At 43.3% G+C, this 23,420-nt stretch overlaps 1 protein-coding gene across 1 annotated transcript in view; it reads right to left on the reverse strand.

Moving 5' to 3' along the window:
* PLA2G4E (phospholipase A2 group IVE) overlaps positions 1-22,582 on the reverse strand; it is a 78,922-nt gene extending 56,340 nt beyond the window's left edge. Inside the window, exon 1 of the mRNA XM_060419111.1 lies at positions 22,050-22,582. Coding sequence (XP_060275094.1) covers positions 22,050-22,361 — 312 coding nt within the window. The 5' untranslated portion in view covers positions 22,362-22,582. The remainder of the gene's footprint in view (positions 1-22,049) is intronic.
* Positions 22,583-23,420: the final 838 nt, after the last annotated feature.

A 23,420-nucleotide genomic window follows, 5' to 3' on the forward strand; every position in this document is an offset into this window, starting at 1 on the left:
CTGAACCAAGTCCTTGATGCTTTTGTAAAAATGAAAGTGTTAGTTGCTCAGTCATGTTCGACTCTTTGCAACCCCATGGACTATAGCCTGCCAGGCTCCTCTGTCCATGGGATTCTCCAGGCAAGAATACTAGAGTGGGTTGCCACTCCCTTCTCTAGGAGGTCTGTTGCAGGAAGTGGGCTTTTGTCTAAAACTTGGAAATGAATTGTTTGAGGAGACACATATGCTGACAAAGCAAGAGATTTTTTTGGGAAGGGGAATGTTTTAAACTTTAAATGTAATGTCATATAAAGGATATGTATTCTGCAGTAAACATTTTTCTTTCATTTGGTATTATATTTATAACATTTGCCTACATTAATAGGTATATATCTGGCTCATTAATTTTCATAGCTGTAAACTATACCACAATTTATTTATCCATTTTTTGTGCCATGGACACTTAAGTTGCCTTTAAGTTTTTGCTCTTACCATATTTTATCAGTGTTTTTTTTTTCCATTTTGAAATATTTGAGTTATGGGATACTTATTAAAAATGATTATATGTAATACTGGATGATATTTTCCTTTAGTGAATGACGTGTCTTAGATTTAATGAAGAATGGTATTAAATAATACTACTGTGAGTTTTCTTGTACATGTTGTGTTTCTTTAATGTATATACCCCAAGAGTAAAAACTGCTGGCTTAAATTGGCTAGATATTGCCAAATTGTTTTCTAAAGTAATATTTACTAATATCTCTTCCACTGCTATGTAAGAAAACTCCCACTGGGGGAATACCAAGGGGGCATCATCTAACTTTTTTACTTTTGCCAATCCAACATGCATGAAATTGTCTCTTATTCTGCGTTCTTAAAAATTTATTTATTTATGACTGTGCTGGTTCTTTTTTGCTGAGCATGGGCTTTCTCTAGTTGTGGCAAGTGGGGGCTACTCTGTAGTTGGGGGGCACAGGCTTCTCGCTGCGGATGCCTCTCTCTCTCTCTCTCTCTCTCTCTCTCTCTCTCTCTCTCTCGCTGCGGAGGCCTGCAGGCTTCCGTAGTTGGGGCACACAGGCTTAGTTGCCTGGCGGCATGTGGGATCTTCCCAGACCAGGGATCAAACCTGCGTGCCTTGCATTGGCAGGTGGATTCTTAACCACTGGACCACCAAGGAAGTCCCTCTCATTGTAGTTTTAATATGCATTTCCCTGATTATTAGTAGTTTGGGGTATCTTTTCAAGATTGCTCATTTCTCTAATCCATACATTTGAGACTCTTCATCAACTCCCCACATTCAAGCCTCTGAAACCTCCTTTACCATAGACAAATCCAACTGCCTTCAATACTTATCAACGTATAGCAGTAGTTACCAAAAAAAAACTATAAAGCTATTTATACCCAAGCAATTTCCACGCTTGGGAACTTATCCTGAAGGAAAAACTGCTACATGCTTAAAAACATTAATTGCATCTAAATTTTTATGCTAAAGAATTGAAAATCACCCAAATGCTCAATACTAGTAATGCATATGTGCGTGCAAAGTCACTTCAGTCATGTCTAACTCTTTGCAACCCTATGGACTGTAGCCCACCAGCCTCATCTGTCCATGCGATTCTCCAGGCAAGAATACGGGAGCAGGTTGGTGCCCTCCTCCTGGGGGTCTTCCTGACCCAGGGATGGAAACTGAGCCTCCTGCAGCTCCTGCATTGCAGGCAGATTCTTTATTGCTGAGCGACCAGAAAGCCCCAATACCAGTAGATATAACATTAAACTATGGCATATTCCTATGACTGAATTCTATGCAATCATTAAAAGGAAAGCTATAAAGAGAATGTATCAGTATAAAAATATATATGGATATGTATACTTGAATTTAGGGTATAATAAAAAAGGCTTATAATGAAAATAAATATGCAAGTTATACATTTTCCTATAAAGACCATAACCACAAGGGAAAGCAAGATCATATTCACAATAGCAATGAAAAATAAAACAAACCTGGGGAAAATACACAAGAAATTTCCACGTGAAAAAGACGTCATTACAAATTAATAGGGAAAAGTGGGCTATTTCATATTATATTGGAGAAGTAACCATTTTATGAAAAAATAACCATTTTGCCACCTGGAGAAAAAAATAAGCTGATTCCTTACCTATCTCTTTATGTTAAAATAAATTGCAGATGCTAATATAATCTAGCCAGTTATTGTTTTTACATCATTAGTGAGGAAGTAAAACACAAGATGCAATGAAGGAAAACAAGTGGATAATCTTGACTATATACGTATTAAATTTCTCTATGTCAAAACAATCACAGATAATAATAAAAGACAAATTTGTAATAATATTTGCCAAATTTAGGAAGGGCTAAATTGCTGATAAAACTCTTTCAAATAGATACTAAAGTATAAACAAGTCAATAGAAAAATTGACAAAAGCTACAAAGAGGTAATTCATGGTGGGACTATTTATGTTGAGTGAGTGAAGTTGCTCAGTCGTGTCCGACTCTTTGCAACCCCATGGACTGTAGCCTACCAGGCTCCTCTGTCCATGGGATTTTCGAGGCAATAGTACTGGAGTGGATTGCCATGTTTATGTTAGTGGTTCCCCAATTTTGCTGAACATTGGAAACACCTGGAGATCCTTCAACAAATATTGATGCCTGGCTCTCAGATATTCTGATGTAATTCATATGGTATGTGACTTGGGCACTGGTATTTTTAGAAGCTCCTCTGATGATTTGAGCATTCAACAAAGTTTGGAAATCATTGGAATATGCAATAAGCCTGTAAAGGATTATCACTAATAATAAGAATATAAATTAAACAATGAAATGCCATTTTCATCTATCAGATTGGCAAGGATAAAAAGCTGGTAAGACTCAGTGTTGGGCAGGGGGTGGGAAAGAGTTAACAAGGTTTTGTTGTGAAGAGGTAAACTGGCACAGACTTTTTGGAGGGTAATTTGGTAATACCTGTGAACATGTAAAACTTGTAGGATTTTTGGCCAGGGATTGTGTTTTTAGAAATTAATTGTGCATAAACTCTTGCACAAATACCAAGAGATGTTCGATTTCACACTGTTCCTGTAACTGCTTTTTGTTGCTGTTGCTGCTTGTTTGTTTGGCTTAAAGAGGGCTATGCCTTAGTGTTACTGAAAGAGGAGGGGTCCAGCTGCTTGCTGCTCAAAAGCCAGTAGGCCAGGTTGGTGGAAAGTTTGCTTTATTTCAGATGCTGGCAGCTGGGAGGGGAGGGAGGACATCTGTCCAAAGGCCAACTCCCCCTCCTCCCCACCCCACACTGGCAACCAGTGGGGCAAGCACTGTTATAGACAGAGAGAAGGGGCTACATGCAGAAACAGCAGTCAGTTCTGGCAGTCATCTTCAAACTGGTCATTGGTGCTCTGACCAGCATCATCTTGGTTGTTTTAGATACACAAAATCACTGCAGATGGTGACTGCAGTCATGAAGTTAAAAGATGCTTACTCCTTGGAAGAAAAGCTATGACCAACCTAGAGGGCATATTCAAAAGCAGAGACATTACTTTGCCAACGAAAGTCCATCTAGTCAAGGCTATGGTTTTCCAGTAGTCATGTATGGATGTGAGAGTTGGACTGTGAAGAAAGCTGAGCACTGAAGAATTGATGCTTTTGAACTGTGGTGTTGGAGAAGACTCTTGAGAGTCCCTTGGACTGCAAGGAGATCCAACCAGTCCATTCTGAAGGAGATCAGCCCTGGGATTTCTTTGGAGGGAATGATGCTGAAGCTGAAACTCCAGTACTTTGGCCAGCTCATGCAAAGAGTTGATTCATTTGAAAAGACTCTGATGCTGGGAGGGATTGAGGGCAGGAGGAGGAGCGGATGACAGAGGATGAGATGGCTGGATGGCATCACCAACTCGATGGACATGAGTCTGAGTGAACTCCAGGAGTTGGTGATGGACAGGGAGGCCTGGCGTGCTGTGATTCATGGGGTCGCAAAGAGTCGGACACAACTGAGCGACTGAACTGAACTGATGTTGTGGGTACCGTCTGGCCACCATGTAGTTAACTTCTTCACCCTGGTGCTTTAGTATCTATAAGACACATCACAGGATGTGGTTCAGAATGTTATCTACAGCCCTCGAGAAAGAGTGAAAGGTCCTTCACTACACTTAATGACTATATTATTATTGGTCTCCTTTGACTGTTTTCCTTTGTTCCTGCATTTCTCATTTCTCTGAGTAAATGTATTCTTTGACCAAAGGATTTCACAGACAAAAGGCATGCAGAGGACATGGTGGGGTAGAGGGGCAAGGACAATGGGGTCCTGCTCCATTTCATTAGGAATCACTGATGGACTGGGGTAGATATCATCCCCTCTCCTCACATATCATGGTATTTGGGTCTGGGATGTTGCTGACTGGTGCTAGATAGCACTCTCCATAGATTTATGTAGAAGTAGAGAAGCCTCTTGGGGGAGAAAAAGAAGTTGAGGCCTTGACTTCTTCCCAGTGGGGGATTCAAGTTATCAAAATGTATACAATGATGGGTCCCCAATAGTTCCCAGAGACGGTATGGTGGTTGTACTCTGTGTTGTGAAATATTTATGATGAACTGAAGGATCCTTTGAGGTCAGATGGCCAGGAAGGACAACGGGACAGGGGCAAGGCACAAGAAGGATGAGGGAAAGTTGGACCAGTATCTTGGACTCGGTATGAGGAATTAGCTTATTGGAAACTAAGGCACAGGGCTAATGCTGAAACTCCTTTGTACTTATTCACCTTGCTACCATAGGTCTATTTGCAGGGAACTGGCTTCCTGTGTGGACTGAGCCTTATCACACCAAATGATACTTGGTAACCAAGGAATTTTGCTAGGGGAACTCTCCTCATTGATCCTGACAGGGCAGGTGCATCCCTTAACCTGGGCACATCAGCAGAGCTGCTTTTGTAGAGAAGTCTAGTCCCAACAGATGAATGATGGGGGAATGCTTTATGGACAAAGATAATAGTCTGGGAGTTCTCTGGACTAATTGGAGGGAAATCTTGGGGAAATACTGAACTCTCTGCCAACTTGGCAAGGAGGAGAATGGAACCATTGTAATTTGCATATTAACAACATATTTTCTGGGCAATATTCGTGGCATCAAAAATTGGAAATGGGCTTCCCTGGTGGCACAGTGGATGAGAGTCTGTCTGCCAATGCAAGGGATATGGGTTCAATCTTGGGTCCAGGCAGATCCCACATGCTGTGTGGGAACTAAGCCTGTGTGCCACAACTACTGAGCTTGTGCTCTAGAGTCTGGAAGCTGCAACTGCTGAAGCCCACGCACCTAGAGCCCCTGCTCCATAACAAGAGAAGCCCCTGCTTGCCACAAGTAGAGGAAGCCCATGCAGCAGTGAAGACCCAGCATAGCCAAAAATAAATAAATAAATCCTTTAAAAAAAAATTGGGATTTGGGACAGAGGAGAACAAGATGGCAGAGGAGTAGGTGGACATGGAGTACCTCTCTCTCCGCGGATACATCAGGAATACACCTTCAGACAGAAGTGCATGCAGAACACCAGCTGAGAGCGGACAGGAATACCTGACCAGCGGAAAAGAATATACAGACCCACAAAAAACTTGGTAGGATGAAGGAACTAGGGGGAAAGACAGGACTATACTAGGACTGGACCCACCCTACCCTCGGACTGGTCTGATCTCCACAGCGAGGCAATTGTCTGAGTCAGAGGAGAAACATTTAAGGCTGAGAGTGAAACAGCTGATCTGTGGCAGCCTAAACGGAATGAGAATCAGACAGTCCTTGCTGCAGCCATACATATGCCGGGCAGGAACATGGGTCTCCCGGAAGGTGCAGCAGCTGGGAGCTGGAGTTTAGGGATTGTGGAGAAATCCCAGTGTGAGGGCTACTGCTGACTGTGGAGAGACGGATGGAGGGGCTGTGAGGAAGGAGATCCTGGTGGGAAATGCCTGTGAAGAAAAGCCAGGCAGCCATGGAAGCAAGGTGATATTGCTGAGTCACGCGTAGGGGGTGGAGCCATCACCATAACCTCTCTCTCCCCACATGCCAGAATCAGCAGCTGATCAATAGAGCTGAACATCAAACGCCTGATGCACTGAACTACAGAGTAGGACCCCAGTCAGGGGGCCCTTCTATGTGCCTGACCCGCCGAACAACAGAGAAGGACCCCAGACAAGGGATCCCTCTAAGTGCCTGAATGGGCGGAGCTATGGAGAAAGAACGGCCAAAGAGGCCTTCTGATCGCCAGCTACAAGAGGCTTGAAAAAAGACTGATAGGGGCATAACTCCTGCCGTGGAGGCAGTTTGTGTCCCTGAACACTTGGTGCCACCAGGGTCCCCACAAGCCAAGCAGCTGTACCACCTTCACGCTCAGCTCTCACTGGGGGAAGAGCTGCCACAGGCCAAAAAAAAAAAAAGGTCTTGTGTTTCTGTGTGCAGGATCACTTTGGTCCTGTCTGACTCTTTGCAACCCTGTAGGCTGTGGCCTGCCAGGCTTCTCTGTCAGAGAGGGGGTTCTCCAGGCAAAAATACTGGAGCGTATTGGCCAATATTTGTTGCCATCTCCTTCTTGAGCACTATATTTCCTGCTGCCCTAGTTGCCACCCCCTGAGTACCCGGTGCTGCCAGAACCCCTGCAACCCAAGTGGCTGCACCACTTCCACACCTGGCCCTCACGGGGGCAAACCCAAGCCCTCCAGGGCAGCCTCAGGAGCTAAACCCCAGCAGATGACCCACATGTAGAGGTGGAAATGAAACCCAGGGGCGGTGCGGCTAAGGAAGAAGACCCAAAACCTTCCCACCAGCTGTACAAGCTGCAGATTAAATCCACACAATCAACTAGGCAGACTCTGTGTCTATGGAATATATAAAAGGCCATTGAGAGCTCCGACAAAAGAAAACACACTAGCTATGATAGTTGTGGACATTGGAGGCAAGAATACACAGGAGTAGGACCAGATTAGAATCTGAGCAGCCTCCACAGCAGTTCCAGAGATCAGCACAGTGTTGGAGGGCATCTTAGGGAGGTAAGGTGGACTGTGATTCCCAGTGTGGGAAAGGACTCTGACAGCAGAGACTCAAAAAAGACATTTATTATTCTTATTTTTTTACTTGTTCTGTAGGTTCTTTTGAATTTTTCTTTTCTTCCCCCCACCCCGACCCCCCGCCACCCCTGTTGTAGTTGATTTTATTGGCACTGAGAAATCCAATTAAGCTTTTGAGCTTTTTTTCCTTTTTCCTCAGTCACATTTTTTATTGTTGTCACAAAACTCTGCCTCTACATTGGACTTTTGCAATTCTGTGGAGTTTTCCTCTTTTTATTTCTTTTATCTTTTTTAAATTTTAAAACCTATTATTGTTTTTTCTACATTTATTCCTTTGTTTGCTTTTCCTACTGTTCTTTTCCCTTGTAGTTAATCTTTAACATATATAAATCTTCTTTATCTACCTCTATTTAACTTTGCACGTCTGTTCATCTTTTCTTTCTCTCCTTTCCTCAACATATTTGTTAGTTTTATCTTCATTGCTTTATTCCCCAGTTGGCAACTTGCTTTATTTTTGTTTTTCAGTTTGTGCTTTAATTAGCTCTGTTCTGGTAGACATAATTTTTGGTTTCCTTTATTCACCGGGTCAATCTAATTGTACTTAATTTGTGTTGGACTGTTTTGATTTTGCTTATGGGAGTATATATATGTGTGTACACTCAGTCACACTTTCTATTGTAGTTATAAACCTCTGCCTTTACACTGGGCTTTTGTAGTTCTGCGGAGTTTTCCTATTTTTCTTTCTTCTTCCATTTTTTTCTTTCCTCTTTTTTTATAATTTTAATTATTAATTTTTTTAACCTGTCATATTTTTTCTATGTTTATTCCTTTGTTTGCCTTTCCTACTGTTCTTTTCCCCTTGCAGTTAATCTTTAATGTATATAAATCTTTTTCATCTAACTCTATTTAACTTTGCATATCTATTCTTTCTTTCTTTTCTTTCTTTCCTTTCCTCTCAACATATTTGTTAGTTTTGTTTTCATTGCTTTATTCCCCACTTGGCACCTTGCTTTAGTTTTGTTTTCCAGTTTGTGCTTAAGTTAGTTTTGTTCTTAACTGGTAAATACAATTTTTGATTTCCTTTGTTTGTTGGATCAATCTACTGTACTTTATTTTTGTTGGACTGTTTTCCCTTTCCTCATGGGTTTATAAATGTGTGTATATGCCATTATTTTAATTATTATTTGCCTGATTTTGTAACTGCCATTTATCTGAGATTCATCTTTGGTTTGTTGTTTTGGGACATTTGTTTTACTCTCCCTTAATGCTATAACAAACCACTTGTGGAAACTTTGTTCCTGACCAGAGATCAAACCCTGAGTCTTGAGCACTGACTCCAAGACCTTAGACTACCAGAGAACTAACCCTAGGGAGTATCAAATAATGAGAATGCACACAAAGGAAACCACTTGAATACAAGACCCAGCATCACCCAACCACCAAGCACCCTGTGCAGGACACCTCATCTAAACAACAAACAAAACAAAAATACAAACTCAATCATCAGCAGACAGGTGTACCACCTCACTCAGCCTTGCCCATCAGAGGAAAAACAAACAAACAAAAACTCACCGCAAATCTCACCCTATATGAAGCTCACACAAACCACTGGACCAACCTTAGGTGGGCAGAAACCAAAAGGAAGAAAAAATTCAACTTTCCTTGAAGCCTGGGAAAAGGAGACCTCAAACACAATAACTTTTTTAAAAGAATGAAAAGGCAGAGAAATACTGCACAAATGAAGGAACAAACTAGAAACACAGACGTCCAAATAAATGAAAAGGAAATAGGAAAATTATCTGAAAAATAATGATAGTAAAGATGATCAAAAACCTTGAAAGCAAAATGAAGAAAATGTAAGAATCAATTAACAAAGACCTAGAAGAATTAAATAATAAGCATATAAAGACAAACAACACAATTACTGAAATTAAAAATACTCTAGAAGGAATCAATAGCAGAATATCTGAAGTAGAAGAATGAATCAGTGAGCTGGGGGATAAAATGGTGGAAATAACTTCTGAAGAGCAGAACAAAGTAAAAAGAATGAAAAGAGCTGAGGACAGTCTCAAAGACCTCTGGGACCATATCAAACACACCAACATTTGAATTATAGGGGTCCCAGAAGAAGAAGAGAAAAAGAAAGGATATGAGAAAATTTTGCAAGAGATTATAGTTGAAAATTTCCCGAACATGCAAAAGGAAATAGCCAATCAAGTCAAAGAAGCACAAAGAGTCCCAAAAAGGATAAACTCAAGGAGAAAGATGCCAAGACATATACTTATCAAACTAACAAAGACTAAACACAAAGAAAGAATATTAAAAAGCAGCAAGGGAGAAGCAATAAGTAACATGCAAGGGAAACCCCATACGCTTAACAGCTGATCTTTCAGTAGAAACTCTGCAGGCCAGAAGGGAATGGCAGGATATATTTAAAGTACTGAAAGGGAAAAATTTACAACCAAGATTACTGTACCCAGCAAGGATCTCATTCAAAATTGATGGAGAAATAAAAAGCTTTCAGACAAGCAAAAGTTAAGAGAATTCAATACCACCAAGCCAGCTTCACAACAAATGTTAAACAGACTTATATAGTCAAGAAATACAACATAAGAAAAAAGATCTATAAAATCAACCCCAAACAATTTGAAAATGGCAATAGGAATATATATATATCAACAATTACTTTAAACATAAATGGATTAAATGCTCCAACTAAAAGACACAGACTGGCTGAATCGGATACCAAAACAAGACCCATATATATGTTGTCTACAAGAAACCCACTTCAGACCTAAAGACACATATAGATTGAAAGAGGGAGGATGGAAAAATACATTCCATGCAAATGGGAAGCAAAAGAAAGCTGGAGCAGCAATTCTCATATCAGACAAAATAGACCTTAAAATAAAGAAGATTACAAGAAATAAGGAAGGACACTACATAGTGATCAAGGGATCAACCAAGAGGAAGACAAAACAATTGTAAATATCTATGCACCCAACACAGAAGCACCTCAATACATAAGGCAACACTAACAGACATAAAAGGAAACTGACAGTAACGCAATAATAGCAGGAGACTTTAACTCTCCACTCTCACCAATGAACAGATCATCAAAACAGAAAATTAATAAGGAAACACAAGCCTTAAATGATACATTAGATGAGATGGATCTCATTGATATCTTTAGGACATTCCATCCAAATGCAGAAGAATACACCTTCTCAAGTGCACATGGAACATTCTCCAGGATAGACCACATCTTGGGTCACAAATCAAACCTCAGTTTAAGAAACTTGAAACTGTATCAAGCATCTTCTCCAACCACAATGCTATGAGACTAGATGTCAATTACAAGGGAAAAAACTGTAAGAAACTCAAACACATGGAGATAAAACAACACATTTCTAAATAACCAACAGGTTACTGAAGAAATCAAAAGGGAAATCAAAAAATTTCTAGAAACAAATGACAATGAAAACACGACAACTCAAAACCTATGGAATGCAACAAAAGCAGTTCTGAGAGGGAAGTTTATAGCAATGCAATCCTACCTCAAGAAACAAGAAAAACATCAGTTAGACAACCTAACTTTACACCTAAAGCAACTGGAAAAAAAAAGAAGAAAAAACCCCAAAAATTAGTAGAAGGAAAGAATCATAAAGATCCAACAGAAATAAATGAAAAAGAAATAAAAGAAACAATAGTAAAGATTAATAAAACTAAAAGCTGGTTCTTTGAGAGGATAAACAAAACTGACAAACCCTTAGTCCCTGACTCACCAATAAAAAAAGAGAGAAGAATCAAATCAACAAAGTTAGAAATGAAAAAGGAGAAGTTACAACAGACAAGGCAGAAATACAAAGGATTATAAGAGACTACTATAAACAACTATATGGCAATAAAATAGATAACCTGAAAGAAATGGACAGATTCTTAGAAAAGTTCAATCCTCCAAGACTGAACCAGGACGAAACAGAAATTATGAACAACCCAATTACAAGCACTGAAGTTGAAGCTGTGATCAAAAATTTCCCAAAAAACAAAAGCTTGGGACCAGATGGCTTCCCAGGAGAATTCTATCAAACATTTAGAGAAGAGCTAATGCTTATTCTTCTAAAACTCTTTCAAAAAATTGCAGAGGAAGGAACACTTCCAAACTCATTCTACGAGGCCACTATCACCCTGATACAAAAACCAGACAAAGACAACACACAAAAATAAAACTACAGGCCAATATCACTGATGAACATAGATGCAAAAATCCTCAACAAAATTTTAGCGAACAGAATTCAGCAACACATCAAAAAGCTCAGTTAAGTTCAGTTCAGTCGCTCAGTCATGTCCGACTCTTTGCAACCCCACGAAGAAGGCAGGGAGGCACACCAGGCCTCCCTATCTATCACCAACTCCTGGAGTTCACCCAAACCCATGTCCACTGAGTCAGTGATGCCATCCAAACATCTCATCCTCTGTCATCTTCTTCTCCTCCTGCTCTCAATCTTTCCCAGCATCAGGATCTTTTCAAATGAGTCAGCTCTTAACATCAGGTTGCCAAAGTATTGGAGTTTCAGCTTCAACATCAGTCCTTCCAATGAACACTCAGGACTAATCTCCTTTAGGATGGACTGGTTGGATCTCCTTGCAGTCCAAGGGACTCTCAAGAGTCTTCTCCAATACCATAGTTCAAAAGTATCAATTCTTTGGTGCTCAGCTTTCTTTATAGTCCAACTCTCATATGCATACATGACTACTGGAAAAACCGTAGCCTTGATTAGACAGACCTTAGTCGGCAAAGTAATGTCTCTGCTTTTGAATATACTATCTAGGTTGATCATAACTTTCCTTCCAAGGAGTAAGCATCTTTTAATGTCATGGCTGCAATCACCATCTGCAGTGATTTTGGAGCCCAAAAAAATAAAGTCTGACACTGTTTCCCCATCTATTTCCCATGAAGTGATGGGACCGGATGCCATCATCTTCGTTTTCTGAATGTTGAGCTTTAAGCCAACTTTTTCACTCTCCTCTTTCATGTTCATCAAGAGGCTTTTTAGTTCCTCTTCACTTTCTGCCATAAGGGTGGTGTCATCTGCATATCTGAGGTTATTGAGATTTCTCCTGGCAATCTTGATTCCAGCTTGTGTTTCTTCCAGTCCAGCATTTCTCATAATGTACTCTGCATATAAGTTAAATAAGCAGGGTGACAATATACAGCCTTGATGTACTCCTTTTCCTATTTGGAACCAGTCTGTTGTTCCATGTCCAGTTCTAACTGTTGCTTCCTGACCTGCATACAGATTTCTCAAGAGGCAGGTTAGGTGGTCTGGTATTCCCATCTCTTTCAGAATTTTCCACAGTTTATTGTGATCCACACAATCAAAGGCTTCCTTTAAAAGATTCCTTTAAAAACTAGGAATAAAACCACCATATGACCCAGCAATCCCACTCCTAGTCATACACCCTAAGGAAACCAAAATTGAAGGAGACACATGTATCCCATTGTTCATTTCAGCACTATTTACAATAACTAGAACATGGAAGCAACCTAGATGTCCACTGGCAGATGAATGGATAAAGAAGCTGTGGTGTATATATATATATATATATATACACATGATGGACTATTACTCAGCCATAAAAAGGAACACATTTGAGTCAGTTCTAATGAGGTGGATGAACCTAGAAGCTGTTATACAGAGTGAAGTGAGTCAGAAAGAGAAAGATAAACACCATATTCTAACACATATATATGGAATCTAGAAAAATGGTACTGAAGAATTCATTTATAGGGCAACAAGTGGAGAAACAGACATAGAGAATAGACTTATGGACATGGGGAGAGGGGAGGAGAGGGTGAGATGTATGGAAAGAGTAACATGGAGACTTACATTACCATATGTAAAACAGATAGCCAACAGGAATTTGCCATATGGCTCAGGAAACTCAAACAGGGACTCTGTATCAGCCTAGATGGGTGGGATGGGGGGGAGATGGGAGGGAGCTTCAAAAGGGAGGGGAGTTATATATACCTATGGCTGATTCATGTTGAGGTTTGACAGAAAACAGCAGAATTTCTGTAGAGCAATTATCTTTCAACAAAAAATAAATTAATTAAAAAAACTGGAAACAAACTAGATGATATGATGGTATATTATAGCCATTTTAAAAAATCTTTTTTTCTAATGGCAGAGGAAAATAATCACTAATTGCTGTTAGGTGGAAAGGATACAGTTTTAAATATAAGCTCAATTCTGCATATACAAATATATGTCTATATAAATAAAACTGATTTCCATGTATATTTGTGTCTAGAAAGAAGACTGAAAGGAAATATGTTAAGGGTTTGAGAGCTTATCTCTGGATGATGATATTGGTTGGGAATGTTTGTTTTCTTGAGTAAACTTTTCAAATTTTCTCTTGTCTTTACTGAACATATATTATATGTTTGTTTTAGTTGGAACTATTAAAATAGCAGATCACTACATGTTCAATAAATGGATTATTATTGTTATATGTTAAATAAATAGAATATTATATGATAAATAAATAAAGAGGGAAAATAAACAAAGAAAACTAACATTTCTTTTGTGCCTCCATGTGCCAGGCCATCATGCCAGATATTGATATTTACTACATCAATTCTGTAAAAAGTACATGGGCATATTCTCTCTTGCCCATGCTCTAGGGGAGCAGAAAGCCTTGAGAGAGGACAGGGTCAGACAGTCCACCGAGGGGAGAAAATCTTTCTTAGGTGCTGGGAGGCCCTTTCCTCCTCCCACGAGCAGCTGGCCCAGTGCTCACCATTTGGATCCTCTTCTTTGCCCATCTGAAACATCCACAAGGGGGGCCTGAAAGGGGGCAAAGTAATAGGTCATCTAATGTGCCCACTGAAGACGATTGCAGAGGCCAGGACACCAGGGCCTTGAAATGCTGACCGTGGAAGCTGGCTTTGGGAACAAGAAGTGCTATCAAGCACAGAGAAAGGTTAGACCCATGTTGTGTCACACCTGTTGGTAGAAATGGGGCCTTTGTAGGTGGATAGTCTTGACTTCAGTTAAGAAAGAACTTGGCCATTTGATGGGTAATAAGCTTCAGTAACCTCAGATATGCAGATGACAGCACACTTATGGCAGAAAATGAAGAGGAACTAAAAGCCTCTTGATGAAAGTGAAAGTGGAGAGTGAAAAAGTTGGCTTAAAGCTCAACATTCAGAAAACTAACATCATGGCATCCGGTCCCATCACTTCATGGGAAATAGATGGGGAAACAGAGGAAACAGTGTCAGACTTTATTTTTTGGGGCTCCAAAATCACTGCAGATGGTGATTGCAGCCATGAAATTAAAAGACGCTTACTCCTTGGAAGAAAAGTTATGACCAACCTAGATAGCATATTCAAAAGCAGAGACATTACTTTGCCGACTAAGGTCCGTCTAGTCAAGGCTATGGTTTTTCCTGTGGTCATGTATGGATGTGAGAGTTGGACTGTGAAGAAGGCTGAGTGTCGAAGAATTGATGCTTTTGAACTGTGGTGTTGGGGAAGACTCTTGAGAGTCCCTTGGACTGCAAGGAGATCCAACCAGTCCATTCTGAAGGAGATCAGCCCTGGGATTTCTTTGGAAGGAATGATGCTAAAGCTGAAACTCCAGTACTTTGGCCACCTCATGCACAGAGTTGACTCATTGGAAAAGACTCTAATCTTGGGAGGGATTGCGGGCAGGAGGAGAAGGGGATGACAGAGGATGAGATGGCTGGATGGCATCACTGACTCGACGGATGTGAGTCTGAGTGAATTCCAGGAGTTGGTGATGGACAGGGAGGCCTGGTGTGCTGCGATTCATGGGGTTGCAAAGAGTCGGACAAGACTGAGTGACTGAACTGAACTGAACTGAAGCTTCTATTGGGGTTTCTCAGGTATGTTAGCAGAAAACAGCCCAGTTGCCAGTGGGGGAGACATAAGAGACAAGGGTTCAATCTCTGGGTCAGGAAGATCCCCTGGAGGAGGGCATGGAAAGCTACTCCAGTATTCTTGCCTGGAGAATCCCATGGACAGAGGAGCCTGATGAGCTACAGTCCATAGAGTCCCAAAAAGTTGGACATGACTGAAGTGACTTAGCATGCACACACACAAGCTTCTATTGCTGGAGTTACGCAGCAGTTCCTGCCTGGCAGATTCCTCTCCTGGGCAGGAGGCCGCTCTAGAATCCAGATGATCTGTTTCAGCTTCAATACTCTGTTACTTTCCATCTGGTCATGCCCCTGATCCCAAGGACAGTTTGCTAATACCAACAGCTTCTTGAAGCACCTGTGGGATAGGCTTTCTGCAGGCCTCTATTGCTTAATATGTAAGTGACACCAATGGTAGGAAATCCACTGGGCAGGGAGGAGAGGACAGGGCAGGATTAACCTGGCCTGAGGGAGATATTTGGGAAAATGGGCTTTTGGGCCCCTGGAATGTATCCACTCTACCTTCTTATATTCAGCCTGGGACCTTACAGGGCAACTTTGACAGATACATGGAATGTTTTGTTCCATATGACTCTCATCTGCATGCTGACACAACTCACAAAGGGTAGGCGATTAAGGAGCACCTGCTGTATACAGACGATCAAACAACTTCCCACTCCAAACCAAAGAGGCCATCAACACAGTGCTTACAAACAACAACAAAATGTCACAGGCCAGTTGAGACAACACCCATATAGAAAAATATAGAGAAAGAAATAAGAGCTTTGGAGTCAGAGAGGCCTGCATTCCTAATTTGGCTGAGGCACTGACTAGCTAGGCAGCATTAAGCAATTACGGTATCTCTTACTTTATCTCTCTGAGACTTATTTTCCTAATATGCAAAATTGGGTTAATGGTTTCTATTTCACAAGATTAGTATAAAGATTAAAGAAAAAATATATAAGAGCATATATAATATAGAATGTGGGCTTTGCTGGTGGCTCAGATGGTAAAGAATCTGTGTGCACTAATGGATAAGAAAGCTGTGGTACATATACACAATGGAATATTACTCATCTATTAAAAAAGAACACATTTGAATCAGTTCTAATGAGGTGTTTGAAACTGGAGCCTATTATACAGAGTGAAGTAAGTCAGAAAGAAAAACACCAATACAGTATATTAACACGTATATTTGGAATATATAAAGATGGTAACAATGACCCTATACGTGAGACAGCAAAAGAGACATAAAGAACAGACTTTTGGACCCTCTGGGAGAGGGAGACAGTGGGATGATTTGAGAGAATAGCACTGAAACATGTATATTACCATATGTGAAACAGATGACCAGTCCAAGTCCGATGCATGAAACAGGGCACTCAAAGCCGGTGCACTGGGACAACCCAGAGGGATGAGATGGGGAGGGAGGCGGGAGCGGGTTTGGGATGGGGGACACAAGTACAGCTGCGGCTGATTCATGTCTATGTATGGCAAAAACCACCACAATATTGTAAAATAATTAGGCTCCAATTAAAATAAATAAATAAATTTTTTAAAAAGAATCTGTCTGCAATGCAGGAGACCTGAGTTCGATCCCTGGGTTGGGAAGATCCCCTGGAGATGGGAATAGCTACCCGCCTCAGTACTCTTGTCTGGAGAATTCCATGGACAGAGGAGTCTGGAGCCTGGTCCTCATATGGACCCTCCAGTCCATAGGGTCACAAAGAGTCAGACATGACTGAAGTGACTGAGCAGTAGCACATAAATAAACACATATGTGAATATGTCACTGGCCCATAGAATCTGGCGTATAATAGACCTTAAGAAATCGTAGCTATTTCTGTTTCTATTATTTTTGCTATAGGACAAATAAATTGAGAACTAAGTGGCCGGCAAAGAATCTAAAGGCCAGTATGGGCTCGAGAAGTGAGGGAAAGCTTCATTCATTGATGACAGTGATCTTTGAGCACCTACTAAGTACCAGGCACAAGGTTATGGTTCTGGGTGTCCTTCACTTTTGGAGGTAGGAATGAGCTTGCCTCACACCATGTAGGCGACACAGCATAGGACGAGTCCTGCCAGGAGGCAAGTGGGGGCCCCAGCCCACAGGGTGTGTGGCAGAAGTCAAGAAAGAGCTGGGGGTGGAGTCCGATTTCACCAAGTCTCTGGAGCCAGGCAGAGGTATCAGCCTTGATGCCAGAGATAATGGGAAACTTAATGGGTCCTGGAGCCCACAGCCAGACACTCGTCACTCAACGTTCCAGGTCTGCACTAGTGGCTGCAAAGACACTAACAAGCAGTCACAAAGTTTATGCTTCCTTCTGTTTACTGACAACCTACTCTGATAAAAGTATGGGATGTTTAAAGACAAAGTCTCTTGGCTTCCTTGGTTTCTTCCCACCTCTTTGGCTATTGTGCCTCAGTCTCCTTGACGGCTCTTCTGTTTCCACCAGGCAGCTAGGAAGTGAGGAGCAGAAGGCACGGTCTTCTGCCTCTTCCCTTTTGTCTCCTCCTCCCAGTTTTGGGAGACTCATCCAGCTTCATGGCTTGAAAATCTGTCTATATTCTGCTTCATGTAGTCAACCCAATTACCTCCCCGACCTATCACCCTAATTTCAGACTTGTATTTGCAACTGTACACACGACATCTCTGCTTGGATAAATGTATATAAAACACCTCAAATATAAAATGTCCAATACAGGGGATTTTCCTGGTGGTCCAGTGGTTGAGAATCTGCCTTCCAATGCAGGAAATGGGATTTGATTCCTGGTCAGGGAATTAAAATTCCAATATGACACAGGGTAACTTAGCCCGTGTGTCCCAGCTAGACAAAGCTCGCATGCCACACAATGAAGAGACTTTGCGCCACAACGAAGACCAAGTGCAGCTGAAAAATTTTAAAAATAATAAAATTGCCAGCACAGAAACCCCCAGTCTCCTCCATCACAACACATTTGGGTTTGGGAAACCCTACCCTGGGGCTCACAGTACTTCCCTGTTATTAAGGCAAAAACCTAGGAAGCATCTTTGAGTTCACATTCCGGATCTGATCTGTCAGCAAGTCCTGGAAGTTCTACCTCCAGAAAAATCCAAAATCTGTCCGCTTGTATTTAAGCCGTGGCTGTTTCCTCCTGGACCATAGCAAGAACCTCCTCACTTGTCTCTTTGTTTCCTCTCAGGCAGTCCATTCCCCAGACCAGCCACAGTGATCGGTGTAAAACATAAAGTCTGTGCTCATATTGGAACCCTCTAGTGGCTCCCTCTGATGCTTCAGAACAACCCCAGCACTGCCACCTGCAGCACTGGCCAGCCTAAGTCTCTGACTCTTTCCTCTCTTCACCTGCTCTTTGCTCTCCAGACACACTGGTCTTCTCTTTGTTTCTACAAGAGACCAACATTTACCCACCTGAGGGCCTTTGCACTTAGAATTTGCTCTCTGTGTAACATTTTTCCATGAGTCTTCTCATTGTTCTTGGTTCAAATGTCACCATCCACATCATATCCCCTCCTTGCTGACAGTCACGCTCTAGCATGTTTTGTTCCAAAATCTTTGACATAGAAAGAGTCATGTATTTATCTATTGTAGGTCTCCCTCATTAGACTGTAAGTTTCGAGAGAACTGGATCCTGTCTGACCTGCTCTGTGCTCACTCTCCCTCTCCTAGAACAACACTGGCTGAACAGCGGGAACTTGGTAAATATTTGTTCAGTGAATGAATCCATGCTTCAGATGTGGCACCTGGTCTTCTTGAGATGGAAGATGTGTAACAAGCCACAGAAAGGGTTGCCTAAGAATAATAGTGCAGGAAACGGTAACCCTGAAAACAAATCTGATAAACTAATTTTCACTAGAGTATTGCTGGTTGACAATATGCTATCCAGTAATGCCAGCCTCTAAGGGGTTCTAGAAAGACAAAGGCATCATCTACAGGGTGGCCCTGGAAGGAAACCATTCAAAAACCAAAATGGAGAGCAGATGAGGAACTACTTGAAGATTGATGGGTTCTTGTGGTTCCCTTAAAATTTTCCATCTTGAGAATTCCTCTGTCACCAAATGTACACACATTCTCCCCAATCATATACGCCCCCCACCCACATTCCCCTCCGTAACATTACTCCTCCTTTTTAAAGCTGACTCTGGTTCTTCTTGTCTTGTTCCAATATTTTATTCAGGTCTTAGGGAAGAACCAACTGACAAGTTTCTGAGAAATCCCATGGAAATTTGCAAAAAATAAAGCACCTCTTACTTCTGACATTTCACCTTAAATCTTAACAAACTGTATAGTACAGACAAATAGTACAGACATACAATGGAATATTATTCTGCCACTAAGGTGACAATTATAAAGTTTAAGTACCAACCAAGAAAACATTCTTGGCTATAATTTTAGGCTAAGATCAGAACAAACAAACTGGGCTTAGATCTGCTGGGATTTACAGCAGGTTTTTCCTTTATGTTTCCAGACATTGTTTGAAGTTACTTTTATATACATAAAATGAAAGTATTAAGATTAAGCATAGTGGGACTTCCCTGGTGGTTCAGTGGTTGGAAGTTAGCCAGCCAACATGGGGGAAACAGGTTTGATTCCTCTTTCAGGAAGATTCCACATGCTGCAAGGCAACTGAGCCTGCGAGCCACAACTACTGAGCCCGCATGCTCCAACTACAGAAGCCCCTGCACTAGAGCCTGTGCTCGGCAAAGAGAAGCCACCTCAACGTGAAAGCCAGGCACCATAAGGAAAAGTAGCCCCCGCTCACAGCAACTAGAGAAAGCCTGCACACAGCAACGAAGACCCAGTGCAGCCAAAAATAAAAATCTCTCTGTGGTTGCCTCTGTCCAGACCTGTGTCACTTCTGCTGTTTCCCCAAACAGCTGAAACAAGGCAAGGGACACAGCCTCATTCCTGAGTCATGTCCAGAGAGGGGGCGATGGGTGGAAGGGGAGAGGTCATCGGAAAGTCACAACAGCTACAACAGCGGTCAACGTGGTTCCAGCTTCGTGTGCTCCAGAGACTCCGCTGTCTACTCCTGACAGGGTCTTTCCCCAGAGGTGAAAACACTGGGAGGTGAAGGAGCTGGTTTGAGGTCCCAGGGATGGCAGCTGGCAGAGAAAGTTAGAGAAGCTGGTCTGATCTCACAGGCCCTGCTCTCAACCCCTCTAACGAGGACGGTGCTCTTCCACATACTGAGCACTTGTGTTTCAAGGGCTCTTGCAGCCTTTGGGGGGTCACCTCTGAGTCAGGAGGCTCCTGATGCCAGGGCAGGGGGGGTGGTCAGGGGCCAGAGGTCAGTCCCCTGACCCCCCAGCAGGGCTGCAGCTGGTACCTTTCCCCCTGCAGCACATTAGCCACAGGCCTCGCCTACTGGACCATAGGGACTTCTGGAAGGAGGCAGAGCAGGAAAGGAAGGGGAGGAAAGCCTGCCCCTCAGGGGGCAGGGCATAGCAGGAAGAGTGGGAAGGGGTGGGGCAGACAGGGGGAGGGGAACTCTTCACTTGTGACTCTGAGAAGCGTCCCTGGCAGGACCCTGGCACTTCCTTGGGGCAGTCAGCCTGGTCTGTGGATGGTCTTGGGGGACTGGTCATCCATCCAGCTGCCCTCAGGTATCTTGAGGGGGATGGACGCTGGGTTGACAGTGCAGCTGTGAAGTAGGACCTACTGGGGCCAGACAAGATGACCCCACCCACAGTGGAGGCCCAGATGGACTCACAGAGCCAGGGTCCAGACAGAGAGTGCAGTGGAAGCAGAGGAGTCCACAGGAGGTGAAGGGGCCATGGCCCAGTGCTTCTTGGGAGCAAGGCCCATACAGTGAAATAAGGCTGCCCCTCAGCCAAGCTTCCCTGGTACTGCTGCTGAGACCAGAGCAGCCAGAGGGGCACAAGAGCACTGCCCCCTCCCTGTTGTTGGGAGCCTGCAGGAAGCCCGGAGGAGAAGCTGGGGAGGCAGGTCTAGATCGTGGATCATTATCCAAAGCCACTGTTCAGTTTTTGCAGCCCACTCAGTTTACCAGGTAGGACTGACTTAGTCATGATTTTCTCTTCACTGGCCCACAGGTGGGATCTGTAAGGAAGGTCAAATCAGTCCCAGACGCCCAGAGGTGCGTGTGGTTACAGCTGTGACCCTGCCCTGCCACCAGGCCAGATGGCACAGGGTTAGAATCTATTATGTGCCAGGAGGTCTGCCAGACCCTTCACCTACCCTGACCAAACCCTTCCCAAACCCTCTTCTCAATATTATATCAATAGAAACACCCTCCATGTCCGCTCTCCCATCCACTAGCTGTGTGACTTTAACCCCTCTGTGAGGGGTTGGATACCATCACCGATTCAATGGACATGAACTTGGGTGAACTCCGGGAGATGGTGAGGGACAGGAAGGCCTGGCATGCTGCAGTCCATGGGGTCACAAAGAGTTGGACATAACCTAGCGACTGAACACCACCACCGACAACTCCTCTGAGCTTGTTTCTTCATCAACACTATTAATAATCCCTCCCACGCACACAGACTGAACGCAGGAAAAGGACAGCACTGTCAGGGTAACAGCTCTTAGGGTAACAGCTCTTAGGGGCTTCCCTGATGGCTCAGTTGGTAAAGAGCACGCCTGTAATGCAGGAGACCCCAGTTCGATTCCTGGGTCGGGAAGATCCGCTGGAGAAGGGATAGGCTACCCACTCCAATATTCTTGGGCTTCCCTTGTGGCTCAGCTGGTAAAGAATCTGCCTGCAATGCGGGAGACCTGGGTTCGATCCCTGGGTTGTGAAGATCCCCTGGAGAAGGGAAAGACTACCCACTCCAGTATTCTAGCCTGGCGAATTCCATGGACTGTATAGTCCACAGGGTCGCAAAGAGCCAGACACAGCTGAGCACTGTGTCACTTTTGGGGCACAGAAACAGATAAGGACAGGTAGGTGATGGGATGGGGTGGAAGGGACTCATCCTGGAAAGCAAAATGAATAAAAACACAACTTCTTAACTCTGCAGCGATGCAGGTGATCTTATTCAGAGTCAGGACAATGAGGGTAAAATTTAAGGGGCCAGGGACCCTCTCCCCAAGAATACAGACATACCTGAGAGCCATCAGGGGCCACGGGAAGTAGAGATGTGAGATGAGGAGTTTCCAGGACCTGTATCTGCTCCGACTCACAGACACTCCTTCCTGCCATGCTGCCTTCTTCATCCCACTGTAGGCTCTGAGGGACAAACACATCCGTTCCCAAGCCAGGATGGCCTTCCGAGGTCTGGAGAGTCATTCCAGCCATGTCTACCTCTCTGGGGCTCCGAACAGGCTGAGTGGTGCTGGAGCTAGTCCTTAATGGCAAATGGCGAATATCCTTGGGAAATTTCAAGGGAGTTTTGCACAAAAACACAAGCAACGTCATCCGATTTCTCCTGAAGCTACATGAGCCTGATGAATAATTAAGGAGATGAAGGCAGTCAGAGCTTAGCTAAGCGAGTCCCACATTTCTGTGAACACTTCACACAGTCTGGTGGAGAGAGTGTTCTTGTGCTGCACAGAAAGTCTACAGGAAGCTACAATTACTTTCAACTGGAGCAGCTCTCCTTAGGGGAGGCCTGCATTGCAGAGCTGGAATCCAGGCTTGGAGATAGTGCCTCACTGCTCAGGGATATTTTTAGAAGTGTGACACTCAATATGTCCGTGGGGAGGAGAGAGGGAACCGGGGTGGGTGGAGGTGCTGAGGGTCAGGTAGACTCCCTGGCTCTTGGCTGACACCCCCATCTCTCTCTTTGGAGCCCTGAAAATGAATCCCCCACCTGCTGTTCAGCACTGAGGGAGGGGCCACAGGCCAGAAGGGAGTTTAATCATTTGCTCTGTGTCTCATTCTCAGGCCTTTCTTTGATGTGACAGCTGCTGTGTCTGGCAGCTTCAGGACAATGTGTCATAGCTCCACGGTAAAAACAAAAAGCAAACCCTCTTCATGTTTGTTCATAAGCATTTGAAAATATACATTCAAAATGTGCATTTTTCTATCTCTCGGCTCTGAGTGATCCCGCATCCTCTCTAGTTGGGGACACCCCATAATCCCCTTGCCCCCCTTTCAAGACTCTCTTTTCTGAGGCTGTGGTTTTCCAGTGGGGACTGCCTCTGGCCGCAACAGAAACCAAGCAGCAGCCAGACTTCCATTCTGACTGACCAGAGTCATGTATTTGGGACAGAGATGGAGGGGGGATACGTGTATAAAGTTGCAACCGAAAGTGGGGTCCAGCTGCTCACCACTCAAAAGCCAGTAAAGAGGCTGAATTGGTGGAAAGGAAAGCTTGCTTTATTTTGGATGCCAGCAACCCAGGGTATGGGGATGGTGGACACCTGTCCAGAGGCCGTCTCTCCCCCCATCCATGACAATCAGTGGGCAAGAGCTTTTACAGCCGGATGGAGGAGGCTTCATGTAGAAACACACAGTCAGCTCTGATAGTCATCT

Source organism: Ovis aries, chromosome 7 (genome assembly GCF_016772045.2).
Source record: "Ovis aries strain OAR_USU_Benz2616 breed Rambouillet chromosome 7, ARS-UI_Ramb_v3.0, whole genome shotgun sequence".
NCBI classification, from domain to species: Eukaryota; Metazoa; Chordata; class Mammalia; order Artiodactyla; family Bovidae; genus Ovis; species Ovis aries.